This window comes from Symphalangus syndactylus, chromosome 11 (assembly GCF_028878055.3).
Source record: "Symphalangus syndactylus isolate Jambi chromosome 11, NHGRI_mSymSyn1-v2.1_pri, whole genome shotgun sequence".
NCBI classification, from domain to species: Eukaryota; Metazoa; Chordata; class Mammalia; order Primates; family Hylobatidae; genus Symphalangus; species Symphalangus syndactylus.
The window spans coordinates 26,091,911-26,107,409 of record NC_072433.2 but is presented as its reverse complement, the minus strand read 5'-3'; the positions used below and the strand labels follow the sequence as shown (position 1 = coordinate 26,107,409).

The 15,499-nt window shown below is 45.7% G+C and overlaps 1 protein-coding gene across 5 annotated transcripts in view; it reads left to right on the top strand.

Moving 5' to 3' along the window:
* Positions 1 to 15,499, top strand: part of CTCF (CCCTC-binding factor) — a 78,085-nt gene that overhangs the window by 55,514 nt on the left and 7,072 nt on the right. For 4 of the 5 annotated variants that reach the window (XM_055233425.2, XM_055233423.2, XM_063611751.1 and 1 more), the window contains 5 exons: positions 3,440 to 3,560; positions 4,184 to 4,333; positions 9,476 to 9,636; positions 11,140 to 11,322; positions 12,481 to 12,616. In XM_055233425.2, the coding sequence (XP_055089400.1) occupies positions 3,440 to 3,560; positions 4,184 to 4,333; positions 9,476 to 9,636; positions 11,140 to 11,322; positions 12,481 to 12,616 (751 nt within the window). Of the gene's footprint in view, positions 1 to 3,439; positions 3,561 to 4,183; positions 4,334 to 9,475; positions 9,637 to 11,139; positions 11,323 to 12,480; positions 12,617 to 13,293; positions 13,297 to 15,499 lie in introns of all 5 variants that reach the window. The other variant, XM_055233426.2, reaches the window with a different exon arrangement.

Here is a 15,499-nt window from a genome sequence, read left to right as displayed (position 1 = left end):
TGGGAGGCTGAGGTGGGTGGATCACGAGGTCAGGAGATCGAGACTATCCTGGCTAACATGGTGAAACCCCGTCTCTACTAAAAATACAAAAAATTAGCTGGGTGTGGTGGCGGGCGCCTGTAGTCCCAACTACTTGGGAGACAGGCTGAGGCAGGAGAATGGCGTGAACACCAGAGGCGGAGCTTGCAGTGAGCTGAGATCATGCCACTGCACTCCAGCCTGGGCGACAGAGCGAGACTCCCTCCATCTCAAAAAATAATAATAAATAAATAAATATTAGCTGGGCGTGCTGGTGCATGCCTGTAATTCCAGCTACTTGGAAGGCTGAGGCAGGAGAATCGCTTGAACCTGGGAGGCAGAGGTTGCAGTGAGCCGAGATCGTGCCATTGCACTCCAGCCTGGGCAACAAGAGCAAAACTCCGTCTTAAAAAAGAGTACCAGTTTCACGTGTTAGTACAGGCAAATTCTGTCAAACTTTGAAGAAAAAACTGTACCCAGAACATTTTAAAATGGTAGGTTTATCAATTTTATTATTTGAAGCTACACTGTTACCAAAACTGGGTCAGAAAACTACCGAAAAGCAAACTTATCCTCAGAGAGAAGCAAAAATTCTAAATGAAATTATTAGCCAATGAGCCAACCTAATTTAGTAATACGTTCTAAAAAATAAGTGATATTGAATATATCTGAAACACAAAGATTGTTTATCATTGAGAAATTACTGATGTATATTACATTGAAGGATTGAAGAAAAACCATATTATTTCTGTAGATGGGACGGGGGCTAAAATTCAGTAATCATTAATTACTGTTTAATGTCCTAGCAAGTTAAGTATAGGAGAAAACTTCTTTAATATATAATGTGTTTAGACTGGGCATGGTGGCTCACGCCTGTACTCCCAGTACTTTGGGAGGTTGAGGTGGGCAGATCACCTGAGGTCAGGAGTTAACCAGCATGGCCAACATGGTGAAACCCCGTCTGTACTAAAAATACAAAAATTAGCTGGGCGTGGTGGCACGCACCTGTAGTCTCAGCGACTCAGCAGGCTGAGGCAGGAGAATCACTTGAACCTGGGAGGTGTAGGTTGCATTGAGGCAAGATCGCGCCACTGTACTCCAGCCTGGGTGATGAGTGAGACTTCCCCTCAAAAAAATTTAAAAAAGCATATATACCAGAAATGTATAATAAACTCATCCTAATTAATTCTGAAACATTGAAAGTATTTCCATTAAAATCTGGAATGTGACAAGTTATTCATTCTTAATGTTATTGTTTCAACGTTGTACTGGAAATCCTAGCTAATCGAATAAAGCAAGAAATGAATTATTAATGGAAAGATAAAACTGTTATTTCTTGCAAAGAGATTTGCTTACAGAGAAAATCTAAGAGTATCAGAACAAAAACTTAGAGCGATAAGAGTTCAGTTCACTGGCCAGATATAAGATAAGCATACAGAAATCAGTAACTTTAGTAGTGATAGGAAGGTATGAAATGGATTCTAATAGCAATAAAATAACTTAGGGATAAACTGAACAACAAAAAATATCTATGAAATGTACATGAAGAAAATCTCAGAAACTTTTCCAAAGGACCTGAATAAATGAAGAAACATTACAAGTTGATTCTAACTTTCAACTGGAAGAATAAATGTGAATGGCTAAGAAAAATTTGAAAATAGAATGAGGGGCTTGTGCCATTGGATTTTGTAAAACTATAGTAAATGAAGCCAGTGTGATATTGCAGTAGGAATAGATAGCTCATTGGAACAGAGTAGGTTCTGGTACATATTGAAGTTAACAGGTTAAATAGGGAAATCTTGAAGGAAAAGAATTAGTAATGCTGTTAGGATAGTTATCGACTTATGTGTGTGAAAACTTGGTGTGTAACACGAGTGGGGCCGGGCACGGTAGCTCATGCCTGTAATCCCAGCACTTTGGGAAGCCGAGGCAGGTTGGTCATCTGAGATCAAGAGTTTGAGACTAGCCAGGCCAACGTGGTGAAACCCCCGTCTCTACTAAAAATACAAAAGTTGGCCAGGCCTGGTGGTGTGCGCCTGTGGTCTCAGCTACTCGGGAGGCCAAGGCAGGAGAATTGCTTGACCCTGGGAGGCGGAGGTTGCAGTGACCCACAAGCGTGACAGTGTACTCCAGCCTGGGCAACAGAGCGAGATTTCATCCCAAAAACAAAACAAAACCAACAACACTTACATGAGTGCAGTGTTTTTTGTTTTTTGTTTGTTTCCTTAAAATTAGGATACTTTTTAAATTTTTCAAAACATTGAAACATTAGTGAATGTTCAAAGCACTTTTTGGAGCAGGGGGTGCGTGGGGGACAGGGTCTCTCACTCTGTCGCCCAGGCTGGACTGCAGTGCCATGATCGTGGCTCACTGTAGGCTTAAACTCCTGAGCTCAGGTGATCCTCCCACTTCAGCTGCTCCTCATGTAACTGGGACTACAGGCATGTGCCACCACACCCATCTAATTTTTGTATTTTTTGTAGAGACAAGGTTTTGTCATGTTGCCCAGGCTGGTCTCAAACTCCTGACCTCAAGCGATCGCATTCCTTGGCCTGCCAAAGTGCTGGGATTACAGGTGTAAGCCACCGTGACCTGCCCTCAAAGCACTTCGTAGAATCAAGTTTGAAAGTCACTGTTTTAGTATAAGGTATCCTGCAGGGGACTAAAGGATGGGTAATGGTGAGGATGATGGATGAGAGGCCCTTCGAGCCTGGCCTGTCTAGGAAACGCTAATGATAGGAAAAGAGGATGAGTGGAATTAAAATACGTACTCAGTAACACAGGATTTGGAACAAACTGATCTGTAAATAGGCATAGATTATTTTTAAACTATTATGGAAAATTTCAAACATGTAGAAGTAAAGATTGTAATACATCCTCATGTGCTTGCCACCCAGCTTAAACAGTTACTAGTAATGCGCAGTCTTTTTTTTTTTTTTTTGAGACAGAGTTTCGCTCTTGTCATCCAGGTTGGAGTGCAGTGGTACGATCTCGGGTCACTGCAACCTCCACCTCCTGGGTTCAAGAGATTCTCCAGTCTCAGCCTTCCGAGTAGCTGGGATTACAGGCATGTGCCACCATGCCTGGCTAATTTTTGTATTGTTAGTAGATACAGGGTCTCACCATGTTGGCCAGGCTGGTCTTGAACTCCTGACCTCAGATGATCTGCCCACCTCAGCCTCCCAAGTAATGACCAATCTTGGCTCATCTACACCCGTATTCATTTACCCACTTCTCTTAGATAATAATATGGATTCGAGAAGCAAAGTTTACAAATAATGAAGAGGAAAGAAGGTTATCTTTTAGACTTCTGTATTCTGAACTTCAGTGCCCCAAAACTAAGCTTTTGGGCCTAACCTACAGTGCTCATGTTATAGTCTATGTTAACAGAAGTTAAAGTTCGGTTGTTTTCGTATTTCAGGTCAGCAAATTAAAACGTCACATTCGCTCTCATACTGGAGAGCGTCCGTTTCAGTGCAGTTTGTGCAGTTATGCCAGCAGGGACACATACAAGCTGAAAAGGCACATGAGAACCCATTCAGGTAGGACTTCTCCACTCCTTACTGTATTAATGAGCTTCTTTTCAGTGAATCCCATGGGACCCTGTGGACCACTGTGTGCCCACATTGTTTATGTGAATGGAAGACTGGCTTGAAAATAGTATGGAATTGATTAATGCTTCTCCGGCATATCCTCTGAATTCGTTGTTCGGAAAATACATTAGAAAATAGTACCTTTTGTTTTGTTCAACTCGAATCTGCCTACAAGAAAAATTTTAAGGGAGAAATTAAGTTAAAATGGACAGATTTTAATTTTAAAAGTCTGGGTAGATTTCCTAACCCACCTTAGTCAGTTTTCCTGGATGTTGTCTTTTCCTAAAAAGAAAAACTTGTGGGTTCTCCATTCAGTCTCCCCCAAAGGTAAGCATTGCTGTAATGTGGAGGATTCTAGAGCAGAGCTGGGCAGAGCAGAGGTGGCCAGCAGCAGTTTAGGACTTGGCCATATCTGAAGATAGACAAGATCTGGGAACTGGGACTGAGCCTCAGCCTTCCGAAGACCTGTAGATTCTCTGTGATGTAGCATATCTGCCACCTGAGTTACCCTCCAATTAAATTACAGTATTTATTCATTTCATTTATGTGTTCATTCTGTATTTTCTTTAAAGGGGAAAAGCCTTATGAATGTTATATTTGTCATGCTCGGTTTACCCAAAGTGGTACCATGAAGATGCACATTTTACAGAAGCACACAGAAAATGTGGCCAAATTTCACTGTCCCCACTGTGACACAGTCATAGCCCGAAAAAGTGATTTGGGTAAGTAGATTAACTAGTGAGAAGTGAAAAAAATATTTTGAAGAATTTATATTTCAAAATATGGGGATCATAAATAACTGCACCTTCTGACTCTCATAACATTTTATGTATAGGAATGGTCTGTCACTTAGTAAAAGCCATTTCTTAGCTGCCTTTTTTTTTTTTCTCTTTCTTCCTTTTCATACTGTAGTCAGCCCACAAGATTCTGTCCTGAATAAAACTCATCTATAAATTAAGGGGAGCTGTGATGGGAGGAGACAGAGTACACCTTTAATTAGTAGCCTTCCTTCCCCAAATAGGAAAGTAACATAGTGTGATTCAAACTCAGGTCATTCTATTGTATTTTTTTGAGAACATCTGTACTTTCTCTAGGTAATGGGACTGTTTTATTGGTTTAGTGGTAACTGTATTTCTGTGCATAGTTAAACTAGAGTTTACATACAGCCGGAGTTTATTAATTATATTTAGGCCAGGCGCGGCGGCTCAACACCTGTAATCTCAGCACTTTGGGAGGCCAAGGCAGGTGGATCACGAGGTCAGGAGATCGAGACCATCCTGGCTAACATGGTGAAACCCCGTCTCTACTAAAAATACAAAAAATTAGCCGGGCATGGTAGTGGGCACCTGTAGTCCCAGCTACTCGGGAGACTGAGGCAGGAGAATGGCCTGAACCTGGGAGGTGGAGCTTGCAGTGAGCAGAGATCACGCCACCGCACTCCAGCCTAGGTGACAGAGCGAGACTCCATCTCAAAAAAAAAAAAAAAGTAGCGAGTAAAAAGTGAGAGCCATCCTCTCCCTTACCTTATATCTACTCCCAATAATTAGCTCTCTTTAAGTTTGGTGGGATATCACCTCAGCTGATACAACTTGTAGTATCGTAAATATATAAATTCATGATCTCAAATGTAGCTGGGCCCTCACTGCTCCTAGCTATTCCAGCTGTTTGTTCTTGTTAGGTGTGCTCCAGTTCTTTTTTTTTTTTTTTTTTTTTTTTTTGAGACGGAGTCTCGCTCTGTCGCCCAGGCTGGAGTGCAGTGGCGCAATCTCGGCTCACTGCAAGCTCCGCCTCCCGGGTTCACGCCATTCTCCTGCCTCAGCCTCTCCGAGTAGCTGGGACTGCAGGCGCCCGCCACCGCGCCCGGCTAATTTTTTTTTTTTGTATTGTTTAGTAGAGACGGGGTTTCACTGTGGTCTCGATCTCCTGACCTCGTGATCCGCCCGCCTTGGCCTCCCAAAGTGCTGGGATTACAAGCGTGAGCCACCGCGCCCGGCCAAGTGTGCTCCAGTTCTTTATGAGTGAGCGAATTCATTCCACAGTGTTTGGTGCTTGTTATATAGAGTTGGGCACCCTACTCTTACTTTTTTTTTTTTTTTGAGATGGAGTTCCGTTTTCCTCTTGTCACCCAGGCTGGAGTACAATGGTGTGAACTCAGCTCACTGCAACCTCCGCCTCCCAGGTTCAAGTGATTCTCCTGCCTCAGCCTCCTGAGTAGCTGGGATTATGGGCGCATACCACCATGCCCAGCTAAATTTTTTTTTTTTTTTTGTATTTTTTAGTAGAGATGGGGTTTCACCATGTTGGCCAGGCTGGTCTTGAACTTCTGACCTCAGGTGAACCTGCCTACCTCGGCCTCCCAAAGTGCTGAGATTACAGACATGAGCCACTGCGCCCAGCCCTCACTTTTTTTTGTGACAAAGTTTTGCGCTCGTCACCCAGGCTGGAGTGCAGTGGCCTGATCTCTGTTCACTGCAACCTCCGCCTACTGGGTTCAAGCTGTTCTCCTGCCTCAGCCTCCCAAGTGGCTGAGACTACACGTGCCTGCCACCATGGCTGATTTTTGTATTTTTAGTAGAGACAGGGTTTCACCATGTTGGCCAGGCTGCTCTCGAACTCCTGACCTCAAGTGATCTTCCCTCACTGGCCTCCCAAAGTGTTGGGATTACAGGCGTGAGCTACTGCACCAGATCCCCTACTCCTACTTTCTTATAACCTCTAATTTTCCTTCTTTTTTCTCTCCCTTCTTGGTCTCAGTAAATGACTTGTCTTCCTACTTAAAAAGTAGACAAAGGGCCAGGCGCAGTGGCTTACGCCTGTAATCCCAGCACTTTAGGAGGCCGAGGTAGGCAGATCATTTGAGCTTAGGAGTTCCGGACCAGCCTGGGCAACATGGCAAAACTCCATCTCTACCAAAAATACAAAACGGTTGTGGTGAGGTGCAGCTGTGGTTCCAGCTACTCAGGAGGCTGTGGTGGGAGGATCACTTGAGCTTAGGAGGTAGAGGTTGCAATGAGCCAAGATCGTGCCACTGCACTCCAGCTTGGGTGACAGAGAGACCCTATCTCAAAAAAAAAAGAATCTTAGCCAGGCACAGTGGCTCACACCTGTAGTTTCAGCTATTCAGGAGGATGGGCCAGGAGTTCTAGACCAACCTATGTGATATAGCAAGACCCCATCTCTTAAAATAAATAAAAATATGGCCAGGCGCGGTGGCTGATGCCTCTAATCCCAGCACTTTGGGAGGCTGAGGTGGGTGGATCACAAGGTCAGGAGATGAAGACCATCCTGGCTAACACAGTGAAGCCCCATCTCTACTAAAAATACAAAAAATTAGCCGGGTATGGTGGCACGCACCTGTAGTCCCAGATACTTGGGAGACTGAGGCAGGAGAATCGCTTCAACCCGGGAGGGGGAGGTTGCAGTGAGCCGAGATCGCGCCACGGCACTCCAGCCTGGGCAAGGGAGTGAGACACTGTCTCAAAAAAAAAAAAATTATATATATATGTAAAAGTCTTCATCCTCTAGGTTTAATTCTTCTCTCCTTCCCAGCCAGCCTTTATGAAGAGTTACATCCCTCACAGTCTTCTCTCCCTCATCTTTCCCCCTTGCCTGGCTTATTTCCCATCACTCTGGTATAATGACTCTTGCTTAGGGTCATGAATGACCCCACACTCTGAATGTAGTGAAGACTCCTTTCCACTCTTCTTCCTAAGAGCTGACTTGATCTGTTAGCAGTGTTCTTCATCATTGACAGTACCCTCTTCCTTTGAAACACTTTCTTCCCTTGGCCTCTGTGACACTAAATCCTGTTGGTTTTCTTCTTCCTCTTACTCCTTTCAACTTTCACGTATTTTAACCTTTTTTTCTCTCACTGGCCTTAACTCCAAGATTTTTTTTTTTTTTTTTTTTTTTTTTATTGGAGACTGTCTTGCTCTGTTGCCCAGGCTGGAGTTCGGTGGCTCAGTCTTGGCTCACTGCAGTCTCGACCAGGCTCGAGGAATCCTCCCACCTCAGCCTCCCTGGTAGCTGGGACCACAGGCACATGCCATGATGACCAGCTATTTTTTTTTTTTTTTTTTTTTTAGCTTATGGTAGAGACAGGGTTTCACTATGTTGCCCAGGCTGGTCTCGTACTCCTGGACTCGAGCAATCCACCCACCTCAGCCTCCCAATATGCTAGGATTACAGGTATGAGCCACCATGCCTGGCCCAACTCTTAGACTTCTTTGTGTGTATGTGTGCGTGTGTGCTTTGTGTGAGAGACGGAGTTTCACTCTGTCACCCGGGCTGGAGTAGAGTGGCACGATCTCGGCTCACTGCAACCATCGCTTCCCTGTTTAAATGATTGTCCTTCCTCATTTTCCTGAGTAGCTGGGACCACAGGTGTACGCCACCATGCCTAGCTAATTTTTGTATTTTTTAGTAGAGATGGGGTTTCACTATATGTTGGCCAGGCCAGGTCTCAAACTCCTGACCTCAGGTGATCCACCCACCTTTGCCTCCCAAAGTGCTGGGATTCTTTTTGAGAGGGAGTCTTTGTCGCCCAGGCTAGAGTGCAGTGCAGTGGCACAATCTTGGCTCACTGCCACCTCTGCCTCCCAGGTTCAAGCCATTCTCTTGCCTCAGCCTCCCGAGTAGCTGGGATTATGGGTTTACAGGCATACACCACCATGCCCAGCTAATTTTTGTATTTTTTTTAGTAGAGACAGTTTTGCCATGTTGGCCAGGCTGGTCTTGAACTCCTCACCTCAGGTGATCCACCTGCCTCGGCCTCCCAAAGTGCTGGGATTACAGGCGTGAGCCACTGTGCCTGCCAACTCTTAGACTTCTTAAAGCATGACCCATCCTTTTTATTTTAATTCTACTTTTTGCCTTGGTGATCTTACCAGCTCCCATGGGTTCAAATTCTAACAACTCTTTGTGGCATTGGTGGTACAGTGATAAGCATAGCTGCTTTCAAATCCTAACAACTTGTACGTTTATATTCCTACTCCAGATCTTTCTTTTGAGTTAGCCCTATATAACTGTGTATCCCTTGCCGTCCCACCCCTGCTTTGATATCTCTGGCATTTCAAATTCAGCATGTCTAAAACTGAAGGTCTAAAACTTCTCTATTCCCTATGCCCCCCCACCCCCCGACCCCAAAAATAACACATACAACTTGGTCTTAAGCCCTCTTCCACTATTCTTGTCTCAATAAATGACTCCAACACCTACCTGGTTTTCCAGGCCTGATACCTGCTTTCTTCTTCACTCTACAGTCACTAAATCCTGTTGATTCAGCTGCTTCCATCTCTCATCAGTTCTTCCCCTTCCATCCACACCCATTGTCATCACCCTTGTCCCAGCCACCATCTTCTCCCACCTGTCCTGTTTGAACAATCTTAATTGTTCTCCCTGCACCTGTTACTCTGCCTTTTCATTCATTTTCTGTATAGCACCCAGAGTAATACTTAAGAATCAGGAGAAATGGGCCGGGTGCAGTGGCTCACACCTATAATTCCAGCATTTTGGGAGGCCGAAGCGGGCAGATCATGAGGTCAGGAGATTGAGACCATCCTGGCTAACACGATGAAACCCTGTCTCTACTAAAAGTACAAAAAAAAAAGAAAAATTAGCCAGGCGTGGTGGCGGGCGCCTGTAGTCCCAGCGACTCAAGAGGCTGAGGCGGGAGAATGGCATGAACTCGGGAGGTGGAGCTTGCAGTGAGCTGAGATTGCGCCACTGCACTCCAGCCTGGGTGACAGAGCAAGACTCTGTCTCAAAAAAAAAAAAAAAAAAAAAAGAGGAGAAATGTATTAGTAACTTGTTAAAGTGCTTGTTTGTGTTTTCACATTACGCTGGGCTTTTTATTGTGCTTTCAGGTGTCCACTTGCGAAAGCAGCATTCCTATATTGAGCAAGGCAAGAAATGCCGTTACTGTGATGCTGTGTTTCATGAGCGCTATGCCCTCATCCAGCATCAGAAGTCACACAAGAATGAGAAGCGCTTTAAGTGCGACCAGTGTGATTATGCTTGTAGACAGGTAGGAACCTTCATTGAAAGTTGTTGGTGCTTTCTCGGTGTCTGGTGTTATCAGAGGGCATTTACGTATCTAGTACAGTGGCTGTTTTTAAAGATAGTATTTTCAAACTGTGGATTATGAGGAATGTCACCAAAATCAAAGGTCATGCTCCTTGTCAATTGTATCATCCCAGTGTCCAGCTGATGTTTTATTCAGTCACAGCTTACCTCTTCCTTAAGCAGACATCTTTCTGAAAACTGGAAAGTAAGTCCAGGACTTGAGAGAGGAGAAGAATCTCATGTGGGGACATGACTCTTGGGAGGGAGCCAAAGAATGAGCTCAGCAGGAATAAGCAGCTCTATCTGTGCTACAATTATGGAAGCAGTTCTGCACCACACTAAAAATACCTTTATCAAGCCGGGCGCAGTGGCTCACACCTGTAATCCTAGCACTTTGGGAGGCCGAGATAGGCAACAGAGAGAAACCCCATGTCTACAAAAAGAAAAAATTAGGGGCCGGGTGCAGTGGCTCACGCTTGTAATCCCAGCACTTTGGGAGGCCGAGACAGGCGGATCACGAGGTCAGGAGATCGAGACCACGGTGAAACCCTGTCTCTACTAAAAATACGAAAAATTAGCCGGGCGTGGTGGCGGGCGCCTGTAGTCCCAGCTACTCGGAGAGGCTGAGGCAGGAGAGTGGCGTGAACCCAGGAGGCAGAGCTTGCAGTGAGCCGAGATCGTGCCATTGCACTCCAGCCTGGGTGACACAGCGAGACTCCGTCTCAAAAAAAAAAAAAAAAGAAGAAAGAAAAAATTAGGGCCGGGTGCAGTGGCTCGAGCGCCTGTAATCCCAGCACTTTGGGAGGCCGAGGCAGGTGGATCACAAGGTCAGGAGATCAAGACCATCCTGGCTAACACGGTGAAACCCCGTCTCTACTAAAAATACAAAAAATTAGCTGGGTGTGGTGGTGGGTGCCTGTAGTCCCAGCTACTCCGGAGGCTGAGGCAGGAGAATGGCATGAACCCAGTGAGCCGAGATCACGCCACTGCACTCCAGCCTGGGCGACAGAGTGAGACTCCTTCTCAAAAAAAAAAAAAAGTCAGCTGGGTGTGGTAGCAGGCACCTGTAATCACAGCTACTGAAGAGGCTGAGGCAGGAGAATTGCTTGAACCCGGGAGGTGGAGGTTGCAGCAAGCCAAGATCACGCCACTGCACTCCATCCTGGCGATTGAGCGAGACTCCGTCTCAAAAAAATAAAAAAAATAAAATAAGCCAGTCATGGTGGCTCATACCTATGGTCCCATTTTGAAGCTGCGGTAAGCCCTGATCACACCACTGCTCTCCAGCCTTTGCAACAGAGCCAAACCCTGTCTCTAAATATATAGCTTTATCATCTCAACAAGCCGTGTTGAGTCTAGACCTAGCTTGGGTGAGAAATACCTGTTGGCCACATGCATGCAGGTGGCAGCTGGGGCAGTAGCCCCACGAGCAGGCTCTGAGGCCTTTCCCCCTACGCCGTTTCAGGAGAGGCACATGATCATGCACAAGCGCACCCACACCGGGGAGAAGCCTTACGCCTGCAGCCACTGCGATAAGACCTTCCGCCAGAAGCAGCTTCTCGACATGCACTTCAAGCGCTATCACGACCCAAACTTCGTCCCTGCGGCCTTTGTCTGTTCTAAGTGTGGGAAAACATTTACACGTCGGGTAAGGGTCAGAACTTCACTTTTCCTGTTATGATACTGAATATTGGATTTTTGGTCTTCCTCTGCAGAGCACGGTGGTTTTTTTCACTGAGGTTATAAACAGAGATGCCTCATTGTTTGGAAAGGGTTAGTCATCCCCATCTTGATGTTTCTATCCATGTGTGAACCCTTCCACTGATGGGGAACACAGTATCTTTGAATAGATTGATTGCACAAAGAAATTTCCTGGTCGGGTGCGGTGGCTCACGCCTGTAATCCCAGCACTTTGGGAGGCCAAGGTGGGTGGATCACAAGGTCAGGAGATCGAGACCATCCTGGCTAACATGGTGAAACACCGTCTCTACTAAAAATACAATAAATTGGCTGGGTGCGGTGGCTCAAGCCTGTAATCCCAGCACTTTGGGAGGCCGAAGCGGGTGGATCACAAGGTCAGGAGATCGAAACCATCCTGGCTAACACAGTGAAACCCCGTCTCTACTAAAAATACAAAAAAATTAGCCGGGCGAGGTGGCGGGCGCCTGTAGTCCCAGCTACTCAGGAGGCTGAGGCAGGAGAATGGTGTGAACCCTGGGGGGCGGAGCCTGCAGTGAGCCGAGATCGCGCCACTGCACTCCAGCCTGGGTGACAGCGAGACTCCGTCTCAAAAAAAAAAAAAAAAAAAAAAAATACAATAAATTAACCGGGTGCGGTGGTGGGCCCCTGTACTCCCAGCTACTCGGGAGGCTGAGGCAGGAGGATGGCGTATACCCGGGAGGCAGAGCTTGCAGTGAGCCGAGATCGTGCCACTGCACTCCATCCTGGGTGAAAGAGCGACGCTCCATCTCAAAAAAAAAAAAAAATTAGGTGGATTGAAACCTGCACCCCACCCCACCCCTAGCTAGCTGTAGCCTGTTCTGGGTCTTCTCTTGGGGGCTGTGTTAGATCTTGACAGAACTAAGAGCTGGTCTGATCCTCCCCCATCTCTGTCTGCAGGCTGCTGAGCCTCCCCTCAGAGAACCCAGCCTTATCCATTTCCCCTGAGCAGAGACAGTGTGTTCAGGACACACTTAGCAGATACTAGAATTTTTAGGCTTAATATGGATTTTATTAAAGTAAATAACTTCCAGTCTGATCTTAGCTTTTTTAGTGGTGTGAAAGAGGATTTTGTTCTTTTTGTTAGAATACCATGGCAAGACATGCTGATAATTGTGCTGGCCCAGATGGTGTAGAGGGGGAAAATGGAGGAGAAACGAAGAAGAGTAAACGTGGAAGAAAAAGAAAGATGCGCTCTAAGAAAGAAGATTCCTCTGACAGTGGTAAGTGACTTGTTTCTTGATTTGCTTACTATGGCAGGCTTTGGAGCCCAGTTTCCAGTGTATTTATGTATGGATATGCTGGGATGTAGAGGCAGGCACACACTCTTCCTTTCTTTAAACTTCTCATCTCCTAACGTCTATTTACAACAGCAGTTAGTGTTTTTCTGGGGCTTATTTTCTTTTCTCCTCGTGGCATTCCGCTTATTAATGCCTTTTTTTTTTTTTTTTGAGACAGAGTCTTGCTCTGTCGCCCAGGCTGGAGTGCAGTGGCGCAATCTTGGCTCACTGCAAGCTCCGCCTCCTGGGTTCATGCCATTCTCTTGCCTCAGCCTCCTGAGTAGCTGTGACTACAGGCGCCTGCCTGGCTAATTTTTTTGTATGTTTTAGTAGAGACGGGGTTTCACCGTATTAGCCAGGATGGTCTTGATCTCCTCACCTCGTGATCCGCCCGCCTCAGCCTCCCAAAGTGCTGGGATTACAGTCATGAGCCACTGTGCCCAGCCATTATTAATGCCTTATACATAATCTTGAGTTAAAGCAGAATTAATATTTTTATTCAGTTTATTCAAATTTGTGATATTCTAAGGCCAGGAGAGTTTCTTTTCCTATGTTCTTAACTTTTACATTTAGTAAGCTGGTCTAGATTTGATTGAGCAGTGAATCTAATGGACATGAAGAAGGTTGTTTAAGTATCTTCACTTATGGTTTGACTGCCTGTGTCAGCCTAACCTTGAGAGGTGCTGATTGAGTCAGTGAAGGTCAGCCTTTCTCTTCCTACCTTAATCTCTCCATTTAAAGTTTAAAATCTTGCCTATTTTCCTACCACAGGTACTCTTTGGAGTGTTTTTTGCCTCTCTAGTCATGAAATCCAGGCAGGAGGTTGTGCTTAGAAGTGCCAAGCCTCGGTCGGGCACAGTGGCTCATGCCTGTAATCCCAGCACTTTGGGAGACAAAGATGGGCAGATCACTTGAGGTCAGGAGTTCGAGACCAGCCTGGCTAACACGGTGAAACCTTGTCTCTGCAAAAAATTTAAAAATTAGGCAGGTGTGGTGGTACATGCCTATAGTCCCAGCTACTCGAGAGGCTGAGGGAGAATCACCTGAGCCCGGGAAATTGAGGCTGCAGTGAGCTGTGATCATGCCACTGCCTTATAGTCTGGGCGTCGAAGTGAGACCTTGTCTCCAAAAAAAAAGAAAAAGTGCCAAGCCTTACAAAGAGGGTGGAGGAACAAGTGTCTTGGTAATTTGGAGGCCACATTTAATTACACAAACATGTTCAGAGTGTTAGATTCTATAGTGTGGATACCTAGGTTGCTGGCATCCAGGTGGGAAGGCACCTCTGTAACTAAAGACTTAAGGTATGGACGGAAAAGGTGGTAGAGAGTTTGGTTTTAAGAAATGGACTTCCCAGAAGCACCATTAAACTGGAGAGATTATAGATGATGCCTGATAGTCTAGGGATTCTTCATATTGTGTTTTGCACTGGTTGTCAGTAGAAATAGTGGGGAGGGGATGAGATTTTTGAAGAAGGAACATATTGGAGAACTTTAGTCACTTTATTGGGCTTTTTTGTTCTTTGTTTGGGGTTTTTGTTTTTGTTTTTTTTTTTTTTTAAGACGGTGTCTCCCTCTTGTTGCCCAGGCTGGAGTGCAGTAGTGCAATCTCTGCTCACTGCAACCTCCACCTCCTAGGTTCAAGTGATTCTCCTGCTCAGCCTCCCAGGTAGCTGGGATTACAGGCATGCCCCACCACACCCTATTAATTTTTGTATTTTTAGTAGAGATAGGGTTTCACCATGTTGGCCAGGCTGGTCCAGAACCCCTGACCTCAGGTTATCCACCCGCCTCGGCCTCCCAAAGTGCTGGGATTACAGGCGTGAGCCACCATGCCCAGCTGTTTTTTTGTTTTGAAATAGAGATGTGGTCCCACTGTGTGGCCCAGGCTGGTCTCTTAACTCCTGGGCTCAAGTGATCCTCCTGCCTCAACCTCCTAGTGTGCTGGGATTATAGGCATGAGCCACTACACCCAGCTACTTAATGGGTTTTATTGTAAAACTTTCTCATGAAAGCACTAAGCTGTTTATATTTGCATCTGTAACAAGGTCCCCCCCGACCCCTTTTTTTTTCCTTTTTTTAAATAGAGTATCCGTTTTAAGTAGTATCTTCTTCAGTCACTGGGTGTTAAGTGTATGCCTCCTTTAAGATGTCAATTTGCAGCCGGTCATGGTGGCTCATGCCTGTAATCCCAGCACTTCGGTAGGCTGAGGCAGGCAGATCACCTTAGCTCAGGAGTTTAAGACCACCTGGGGAACATGGCAAAATCCTGTATCTACAAAAATCAGCAGGGGGTTGTGGCCTGCACCTGCGGTCCCAGCTACCTGGGAGGCTGAGGTGGGAGGATGGCTTGAGCCCAGTAGGTTGAGGCTGCAGTGAACTGAGATAGTGTCACTGCACTCCAGCCTGGGCAACAGAGCGAGACCCTGTCTCAACAAAAAAAAAAAAGGAAAAAAACTATTGCAGTGAACTGTTGGGGGTTTTCAGAAATATTGGGAGACTCCCAGATATTACCAGTGATCAGATAATCTTAACCTTGGGGATCCCTATAGTTGTTCTTAGTTGCAAAGCCCCCTGCTGCCAGACTCTGTCCTGTGTCCTGCTTTCTCCTGATACTGCTTTGTTCACTTCTGTGGTTCATCTCCAGGAAGACCAGCTTCTTTCCCTAATTTTATGTAACCAGAAGCATCTTTAGTCTAAAGAGATTTATTGATAGCTTCTGATAGATTTCTACAGTTCTCTGTTCTGTCTGCTGCTGGTTAGTAGAGCATGGAATTTGGTTCAAGGCCTTATACCTAGTGACTCTTTATCTCCCCCAGAAAAGGGACAT